This window comes from Galeopterus variegatus, unplaced genomic scaffold (genome assembly GCF_000696425.1).
Source record: "Galeopterus variegatus unplaced genomic scaffold, G_variegatus-3.0.2 Scaffold1527, whole genome shotgun sequence".
Lineage (NCBI taxonomy): Eukaryota > Metazoa > Chordata > Mammalia > Dermoptera > Cynocephalidae > Galeopterus > Galeopterus variegatus.
This window is the reverse complement of record NW_007727638.1, coordinates 323,928-333,971: the sequence shown is the minus strand read 5'-3', so window position 1 is coordinate 333,971 and position 10,044 is coordinate 323,928. Positions and strand designations below refer to the sequence as shown.

The 10,044-nt window shown below is 43.6% G+C and overlaps 2 protein-coding genes across 3 annotated transcripts in view; both read left to right on the top strand.

Annotated features, from left to right (window-relative positions):
• LOC103594313 (putative protein ZNF300P1) overlaps nt 1-2,617 on the top strand; it is a 26,221-nt gene extending 23,604 nt beyond the window's left edge. Inside the window, exons 6-7 of the mRNA XM_008577530.1 lie at nt 1,565-1,592; nt 2,605-2,617. Of these exons, the coding sequence (XP_008575752.1) occupies nt 1,565-1,592; nt 2,605-2,617 (41 nt within the window). The remainder of the gene's footprint in view (nt 1-1,564; nt 1,593-2,604) is intronic.
• A 3,106-nt stretch (nt 2,618-5,723) lies between these two features.
• Nucleotides 5,724-10,044, top strand: part of ZNF74 (zinc finger protein 74) — a 20,571-nt gene continuing 16,250 nt past the window's right edge. For both annotated transcript variants that reach the window (XM_008577526.1, XM_008577525.1), the window contains exons 1-2: nt 5,724-6,030; nt 6,379-6,464. In XM_008577526.1, the coding sequence (XP_008575748.1) occupies nt 5,997-6,030; nt 6,379-6,464 (120 nt within the window). In that variant the 5' untranslated portion in view covers nt 5,724-5,996. The remainder of the gene's footprint in view (nt 6,031-6,378; nt 6,465-10,044) is intronic.

Below are 10,044 nucleotides of genomic sequence, written 5' to 3'. Positions count from 1 at the left end.
CAACCCTCAGTGTTGCCCCCGTACCGGACCGGGGACCGGCAACGGGATCGCAAGCCTCGGTGTTGCTCCCGCGCCTCGCTCAGCCAGTGAGCGGGAACCGGTCTGTATGTGGGATCCGAACCCTCGGGCGGGAGCGCCGCCGCACTTCCCAAGCGGCGCACTATCCAGTGCGCCACTGGGCCGGCCCTGAGATATATATTTTTTGCCTTTCATTTTTAGATAATACTTTTCGCTGGATATAAAATTCTTAGTTGATTTTTTTTTCCTCAGCACTTTGATAATTTCATTCAATTGTCTTCTGGTTGCCATTGTTTCTGATGAGAAGTTAGCTATCATTCTTTTTATTGTTATCCTAAATAAATGTGTCTTTTTATTGTTGTTGCTTTTCATCTTTTGTTTTCAGTAGTTTCACTAGGTTCGATCTTCTTTGCTTTTACCCTTTCTTGGGTTTGCTGAATTTCTTGGATCTCAGAGTTGATTTCTTTCCTCAAATTTAGGAAAAAGATATGGCCACTCTCACTTCAAATAATTTTCCCATTCCATTATTTCCTCTCCTTCTAGGACTCCACTTACATATATATTAGACTGGTGATTCTCAGAATGTTGTATAGGGACTTTGGGGATTCTTCAAGACCATTTTAGGAGGTCCATTGGAATATATGTATTTCTCATATATTTCATAAGAATACTGTCATGAGTGTCCAATGGAATTTTCCAGAATCTGCCTGATATGTGATATCACAAGAGAGTGAAGGCTGAAGCAGATATTAGAGTCTAGCTGTTCTCTATTAAAGAAATTTGCAAAACTTGCAAAATAGTGCTTCTCACTATTTTTTAAAATATAGGGGTTTTTTGATGGGGGGAGTGGGGAAAGGGAGGGGGAAGAGGAATTGGTAAAGGGACATGAGAATCAACTACATTGTATATTGATAAGCTAAAATAAAAATAAATGTAGGTTTTTTTTCATTTAAAATGTCATTTATGTTAAGATGTATTATGGGTTATGCATCCCCCCAAAATTCATATGTCAAAGTCCTAACATACAGTATGTGAGAATGTGACCTTACTTGGAGATAGGGTTTTTACAGAGGTAATCAGTTAAAATAAGATCATTAGGGTGGGCCCTAATCCAGTATGACTGATATCCTTATAAAAAGGGAAAATTTGGAGACAGACACACAGGAATCATATTCATGTGAATATAAAGGCAAAGATTGGGGTGAGGCTTCTACAAGCCAAGGGACAGCAAAGATTGCCAGAAAATCACCATTTTCTATGGGAGAGTCATGAAACAGATACTTCCTCATAACCCTCGGACGTAACCAACCCTGCTGACAACTTGATCTCAGACTTCTAGCCTCCAGAACTCTGCGACAATAAGTTTGTTGCTTAAGCCAGTCAGTTCGTGGTACTTTGTTACAGCAGTCCTAGGATACTAATACAACATGTATTGGGTTTATTGTTATTTTAATGAATTAGTAAATATTTCTAAAATTCCACAGTTTTAATTTTTTTTTTCCTTTTTGTCTTTTTTCGTGACCGGTAACGGGATCACAACCCTCAGTGTCGCGCCTGCACCACACCCAGCCAGCGAGTGGACTGGTCTCTACATGGGATCTGAACCCTCGGCGGGAGCGCCGCTGCGCTCCCAAGCGCCGCACTCAACCGGGTGCACCACCGGGCTGGCCCCTCAGTTTTAATTTTGAATGCAGCAAATATATAGGCAAAAGTCCTTTGGGGTCTTTAATCACTTTAAGAGTGTAAAGGGCTCCTGAAGAGAAAAAGTTGGGCCCACTGTGTTAAACCATGTGATATTGTGCCACAAATCTCAGATTTTTTCTTTCTTTTTTATTTCCACTTCATTCCTTTTTCTCTATGGTTCAGTTTGGATTATTTCTACTAACCTGTTTTAATCAATGATTTTTTCAATTTGTTTCTTTTTAAAGATCCATTTCTTACTTGAGATTCCCTGTTCATTCACTTGTTTGACTATCTTTTCTTATAAATTATTTAACGTATTTATAATAATTGTGTTAAACACTTTGTCTGCTAATTCCATCACCTGAGTAATCTGTGGGTTTGCTTATATAGACTTTTTTGTATTGTCTTGAATAAAGGTCATACTTTTCTGCTTTTTTGCATGTCTAATAATCTTTTATTTATATTGGCTATTGTGAATGATGCTTTGAATATATTCTGATTAAAGAGTCTTGAGTTTCATTCAGGCTGGCAGTTAAATTGCTCACCTTGATTCCATGCAAGCTTCATTTTAGGCATTTAAAGGTACATTTATTTTAGTTTTGCCTTTAGTCCTAGGGTGTAGCCCACAGACTTGAGCTGTATGTTTATCCCTAATGCATAAACCTTTTGGGGGTCCAATGGGAAGCATGAGATATTTAACAAATCTCTTGGTGAAAGTTGAATACCAAATTCCATTGAAACTTCCACTCAGCTTTTTAGCCTCCAACTAATGCTTTCTCTTGAGTTTCCTGGGGTCTTGTACAGTTTAGGAATCCCCCAAGAATTTGAGAAAAAAATTATGCAGATTTTGAGGTTTACCACTATTTGGCTGTCTCTGTTCCTGGATTTTCGCTCTCAATTTAGAACCAGTCTGTAAGCTCTGGACAATCAGCTCGTTGAGATTATTGCTTTCTATTTGAGATCTATTCCTCTGCAAGTTTAGAATTGTTATTGGCTCAAGTGTTGGTCGGATACAAGCTACTTTGCAATTATTACAACAGGTATTAGAAACATTTTTTAGGATGCAACACCAAGTATTTAATGTAGTACAACATTATTAATGTGTTTTTCGTCTTTAAAATCTTCCATTTTAAAAAATGCATTTTGCTGGGCCAACCCATGGCTCACTCGGGAGAGTGTGGTGCTGATAACACCAAGGCCACAGGTCTGGATCCCTATATAGGGATGGCCGGTTAGCTCACTTGGGAGAGCGTGGTGCTGGCGACACCAAGTCAAGGGTTAAGATCCCCTTACCAGTCATCTTTAAAAAAAAAAAAAATGTCTTTTGCTTTTATTTATTTTTGGTAGCTGGCCAGTATGGAGATCTGAACCCTTGACCTTAGTGTTATCAACACTATGCTGTAACCAACTTAGCTAACAGGCCAGCCCACTTTTTGCTTTTAAAATGGGATATGTACTCATATTTCTTTGGAGCTTCACATAGCCCTGGTAGTCAGTCCTCAAGGCTTTACATGGATGGGGAACTCAGGGGTCAGAAAGTGATTTTGGACCTCTCTATGGTGAGAATCTTAGGCTAAATAAACTTTATTTAAATGCATTTCCTAGCCCCAGAATTCTAAAGTCAAGACCAAGCAATATCAGTACCCTCCAATTCATTCCCTATTCAGGCTGGCCACATCCCTCTCACTACTGCTTGTTACTTGGGTATACAGACACGGGTGTACACAGCACTCAGTATAGAATCCTTGGGATCATACTGGTTTACGTTCATACACACCCAGGCCTGTGAGACCCAAAGTGACATATATATGTAGGCAGGGGTACAGATACACAAGGATGCATACATTGATGAGCCCTGTGAGCCAACACACAGAGTGACATACAGAGAAACACATATAGGCCCACATGCACACAGTCACAACTGGACCTGTGAGATACATAGACCCACAGACTCACAAAGTTAGAGAGGGGCATACTCACCCACACACAAAGCAGAATGTGAGAGAACAGCCACACACACACATTTCTACAGATTCACCTATGTATAAGACATATACACACTGTCACACAGAACACACTCAGGCAATCAGACACAGATGATACTATATGCAGTTACATATAGATGGACATACAAAGGCACACACACAAATACGCATCTAGTCATTCATTCAGACCTGTGTGGCCAGAGTGAGACACACATATGTGCACGTGAGCACATACAGTTGGCCCTCCATATCTGGGGGTTCCACATCTACGGATTTAACCAACTGTCGATTGAAAAAAAATTTTTAATTGCATCTGAACACATACAGACTTTTTCTTGTCATTCCTTAAACACTACAGCATAACAACTATTTACATAGCATTTACATTATATTAGGTGTTACAAGTAATCTGGAGATGATTTAAAGTATATGAGAGGATGTGCATAGTATATATGCAAATACTGTACCATTTCAAATCAGGGACTTGAGCATCCATGGATTTTGGTATCCACAGGAGGTCCTGGAGCCAATACCCCATGGATACCACAGGACAACAGTATATATAAACACTTTGAGCAGACCTGTAAGCCAACAGCTATACGCCAACATATACAAAATCACATTAGACTCACAAACAAGTACACGGGTGCACACAAATTATGCTCCCATGTACAGAAGCCTGCACACAAACACACATCCAGACACAGACCAGAACTGTGAGACGGTAGCCATATACAGGCTCACAGACTCACCTGTGTACAGGTGCATGTACATACTGTTTCTTAGAGGCACATCAAGACAGTGAGACACAAAGTCGGAAGTGAACTTAGTGATTATGCACACATACAAACATCTAGACTGTAGGACCCATAGAGACACAAACACAAAGTTCACATACAAGGGGTCTTCAAAAACTCATGGACATACCGGCCAGCCACAAAAAAAAAAAAAAAAAAAAAAAATTCATGGAAGGATTCATATTATCTTTTAATTTCATTTTTCCACAAACTTTTTGAAGTACCATTGTATATGCAAAGACACACTGTGTGTCCAACAGTCACACACACACACACACTAACAACCAGATAGAGATATTCACAATCACACATATAGGTTCACATACACCAATAGATGTATACACAGAGTCACAATGAGACTTGTGAGGCTCAGGTGCACACAGGCCCACACGCTCCTAGGCTCCTGTCCTGGGGTTGCTATTGAACACTGGTGCTGCACTCTGCAGGGGAAGTCTGGGCACAGCTAAGCTGTGACTAAGTCTAAACTGGGGTCAAGGTGGGAAGTCTGAAGGGTATGAGTCTGCACCGCCCCGCCCCACCCCAACTCTCAGTAGGAACAAACCTCAGATCTGGAGCTACTCAGCCTCCTCCCAATTGTGTGACTTGGGACAAGGTGCTCAACCTACATGTACCATAGACTTCTCATCTCTCAGATGGGGGTAATAATAGTTACCAAACCTCACCGGGCTGTTGCAAGCATTCTGCCAGAAAATACATGTTAAGCCCTTGGAAGAGTGCCTGGCACATTGTCAGTGCTCAATAAATATTGGATGTTACTGTTATTGGCATTTTACCTGTGCACAGTGCTTCTGACAGCAAGCACCATAGCGCGGCCGGAGCGCTCGGTGGCCGGCCGCGGAACTACACTTCCCAGAAGGCTGTGTTACTCACCCGTCCGGGTCGGGACGACAGGGCAGCTCCGGGGCCAGGAGCCCTCTGGGAAATGGAGTCCGACGCCTGCGCGGCGCAAAGGCTCCCGGGAGATGTAGTTCGCGTTCGTCCTGCGCAGGCGCACTTTTCCCCGGTGGCCTCTGGGCTTCTCTTTGTGGGGGTCGCTGTTCTTTTCTGGGAGGCCTGTCTGCTGTCTCGTCCGTCCGACTGTCAGTCTGTCTCTCCTTCCGTCCCGGCTCCTGTCTGCCGTCCGTGCTCCGCACCCGCTGGCTCCGGGCGGCCGAGCCCGAGGCCGGGCCCTGGTCCCCGAGCCCTGAGGAGTGTGTGACGAGCCGCTGGGGCGTTGTGTGGTGTGTGGGGTGTGGGTGTGTCTGTGGACGGGTCTGATGGGGTGAGCCCCTTGTGAGGTGGGCTGTGTTTGCTGAGCTCAGCCGGGGCGCGGGGAGGGGGCTCCGTGCGTGTGATCGTGCAGCTGTGAGTGCGTGTGCGACCCTGCGAGCATCCCCTGCTGCTGGCTGTCCCTGAGTTCCCGGGAGCAGGACTCGCTCCTCTGGGCCTGACCTGGGGTCCTGGAGGCTACAGAGTTGCCCACTCCTCCGGGGGACGCCGCCGAGGGGGCGCCATGGAGACCCTGGCCCTGAAGCCCGAGGAGACAGGTACAGCTTCGCTCTTTCATCAGTGGGTCTGTGGATTTGCACTTGAGGAGATTGATACCCAGAGAGGTCAGGCTAGTTTCCCAGGAGCACCCAGCAGAGCATGACTCCAGCACGCTGATGGGAAGAAGGGAATGGCAGCGCTTTTCCTCGTTAATTGGAGTGTCTGAGACACAGAGGGGCAGAATTAACTCCTCGTGCTGTATCAGATTGTGCCGGCTATTGCGGCTCATTACCCACCTGACCTGCCTGGGTGGTTTCTGCCTCTCTGATTCTGGTCTGTGCCAGGGGTGGGGTGGGCTTTAGTTCAGCTATGAACTTGATGGCTGTGACTCGTTTCTCCTTCCCCAGCTCTTTCCTCTCAGGTCCCTGCACTTCCCTTGAAGGAGAATCCAGAGGATAAATCGTTTTGGGGTCTCCTGGAAGCCAGGTCCGAGGTGAGTAGCCGTCTTGTCTTCCTTCTTTATGAAAACAGCACATTCCTTTTGTATCTTTAGTCATCTACAGACCCCCACCTGGGGACCTGCTCTCCCATCCTTAGGAAGCTCTGGGTAATGGGAACAGCGCCAGTTGAAGAGAGTCGGATGATGCCCTCAACATAACTCTTGTGAATGATCCTTTCAGCCTGATTTTGTCCAATGTGTGGGTCGTTGCCAGGATCTGTATGCCCAGCACTGTGCTGGGAGCTCTGAGGAGTGGTTTTAGTGGAACCTGAGCAGCAGGTGACAGCTCACATGAGGTTTCTTCACTCATCTCCATATGCTGGCCAGAGGTCGGTGCAGACCCTGGGGATGTTTGGGGATTGTACTGGATAGAATCAGGCAAGGCGTGTGGAATAACTGAAGGAAGGACTAGGTTGCAGCACTGGAGTAGGAGTGATGGTACTGTGTACTCCCTGTGTGCTTTCCTCTGTACCAAGCCCCTGACATGGGGCTTTCATGGAAAAACCTGGAGATTTTGACAGTCTGGGTGCTTGGCAAGGAATTGGTCCCGGGGCCACTTCTGCAGCTAAGAGGGCCCAGATTCCTCCTTTACAGACTTTGGACTTTGCTCCTCATTTTGTCTACCACTTGGCACCACTGCCACCCCATGGGGGTATTTAGAAGGGTGCAGTTGACAAGGAGAGCACGATGTAGGGAAAAGTCTGGAGGGCTGAGGGTCCTTTATTTTTATTTTCATATTGTTTTTGGGATTTTGTGATTCTGTAATCTCCTTGAAAGAGATGAGGTCTGGTTAGAGACAGGTAGAAAAAGCTGTAAAACGTATTGTGAGATGTGTCCAGCTTCTGTAATGTGTTAGAATGTTCCATAGTTCTATGAAACACTCAAGAGACATGACACCCAAATGCAGTACATGATCCTTGATAAAAGGACAGTTGAGGAAAAGGGCAATTGAGGAAATTTGAAAATGGATTTTATCTTAGATAATATTGTATCAATATTAAATTTCTTGGGTATGATAATAGTACTGTGATTATGTAAGAGAATAGCTGTAGGAGATGCAAATGGGAGATTGTAGAGTGAGATGATATGATGTCTGCAACTTACGTTCAAATGGTTCAGCAAAAAATATGGTGTATGTGTAATTATCTCATGTGGTAGTTCTTGTGCAGATGAGTTGTATTTAGAATGTCAGCTTGTTAGATATGTTCTGTGTTATGATCGTGGTGCTGGTTACACAGTCCCCCCCTCTCCTCAGTACTCTTCACCTTTGGCCTTCTCTCCCAACAGTCTTGTTCACACTCATGGTGCAAGTGTTCTGGTCTCCTGGGACATCTCCTAAGGACTGTTCTGACTTCCCTGCTGGTTCCTTTACCGCATCTGCACTTGATTTTCACACACACACCCTGGGCTTTTTGTTCCCTTTCCTGCAGAATGAAGACACATTGGACATGGGCTTCTCCCAGTGGGTTGGATACACCCCACAGAAAGGCCTGTGCTGGGCTCAGACCCTGCCCTACTCTTGTTGGTTGAGGCCCCCACGCTGAAGCCACGTAGCTTCTGACAGCCTCCCACCCCCATTCCCTGGCCAGCACCACGTTCTAATGCCTCTAGAGCTTTCTTTCTGCCCGTTTTCTCCTTCCCTTGACCAGTGCGGGCACCATTATCCTTCATCCTTATGTGCCTCGGTTATGGGCGTGTTCTTAGCATTTATCCTCATCTCTAGCTCTCGTTTCCCTGAAATCCAGTGTGGTTTTTTTGGATCAGGTTTATTGAGGTCTAATTTATATACAACACAGTTCTCCAATTTTAAGTACACAATTTGGTGAGTTTTGGCAAATGTATACAATTGTGTAACCAGCACTACAATCATATAATCCAGAACATTTCCATCACCCACAAAGTTTCCTCATGCCCCCCTACAGTCAGTCCTCTCCCTACCCCTTGGTAACCACTATAGTTTTGCCTTTTTGAGAATTTAATATGGAATTATATAGAAGGCAGTCTTTTGTTTCTGACTTATTTCACTTAGCGTATGCTTTTGAGTTCATCCATATTGTTGTATGAATCAGTGGTTTGCTCCTTTTCATTGCTGAGTAATACTCCATTTGTGTTAGTCTGTTAGGGCTGCCATAACAAAGTACCACAGACTGGGTGGCTTAAACAACAGAAATTTATTTTCTCACGTTTCTGGAGGCTAGAAGTCCAAGATCAAAGTGTCAGCAGGGTTGGTTTCTTCTGAGGCCTCTCTCCTGGGCTTGCAGAGGCTGCCTTCTTCCTGCGTCTTTATATTGTTTTCCCTCCACACATGTCTATGTCTGAATCTCCTCTTCTTACAAGGCCACCAGTTATGTTGGATTAGAGCCCACCCTACTGAATTCATTTTAACTTAGTTACCTCTTTAAAGAACCTGTCTCTAAACACATTCACATTCTGACATATTGGGGGTTAGGACTTAACAGGTGAATTTCGGGGGTGTATACAATTCAGCCCATAGCACCATTCTTATGGTTATTCCATTGGATATTCCACAAGTTGTTTATCCATATACCAGCCAATTGACATTTAGGTTGTTTCCAGGTTTGGGCTATTACAAACAAACCTGCTATAAATGTTTGAGTACGGCCATATGTTTTAATTTCTCTGGAATAAATACCTAGGAGTAGAATTGTTGAGTCCTATAGCTAATATATGTTTAACATCAATTTTACTGATCTTTTGAAAGACCCATCTTTAGGTTTCATTGCTTTTCTTTATTGCTTTTCTGTTTTCTATTTCATTTCTTTCTAATTCTTATTTCCTTTCTTTACTTACTTTGTTTTCTTAAGGTTAAAACTTAGATATTGATGTGACACTTTTTTTCTTTTCTAATGTAGCATTTGATGCTATCAAGTTCTACGTATTGCCTTACCTATGTCCCACAAACTTTATGTTGTATTTTCACTTTTATTCAATTCAAAATAGTTTCTAATTTCCCTTGTGATTTCTTCTTCATCCATGTGTTATTTAGGAGTGTGTCATTTAATTTTCAAATATATGGGGGATTTTCCAGATAGCTTTCTATTATTGATTTCTTTTTTTTTTTTTCCTTTTTGTCCTTTTTACTGACCGGTAACGGGATCGCAACCCTCGGTGTTGCGCCCGCACCACACTCAGCCAGTGAGCGGGAACCGGTCTCCACATGGGATCCGAACCCTCGGCGGGAGCGCCGCCGTGCTCCCAAGCGGTGCACTCTCCAGTGCGCCACCGGGCCGGCCCAGATTTCTAATTTAATTCTTTTGTAGTCAGAGAATGAACTTTGTATGATTTTTTTTAATTAAATTTTATTTATGTTTATTTTTGTGGGGTACAGTGTGTTTCAGTACGTGCATATCCTGCACAATGATTCACTTACAGTAGACAGCATAGTTTTGTCCCCATTAGTTCACCCTTATCTTCCCCCCACCCCCACCCCTCCCAGCTTCTGGTAACCATTATTCTACTCTCTACTTTTTTTTTTTCTTAAACACATAAAGGTTAACATCCTTATTTTTTTTTTTTTTTTTTTTTTTTTTTTTTTTTTTTTTTTTTTTTTTTT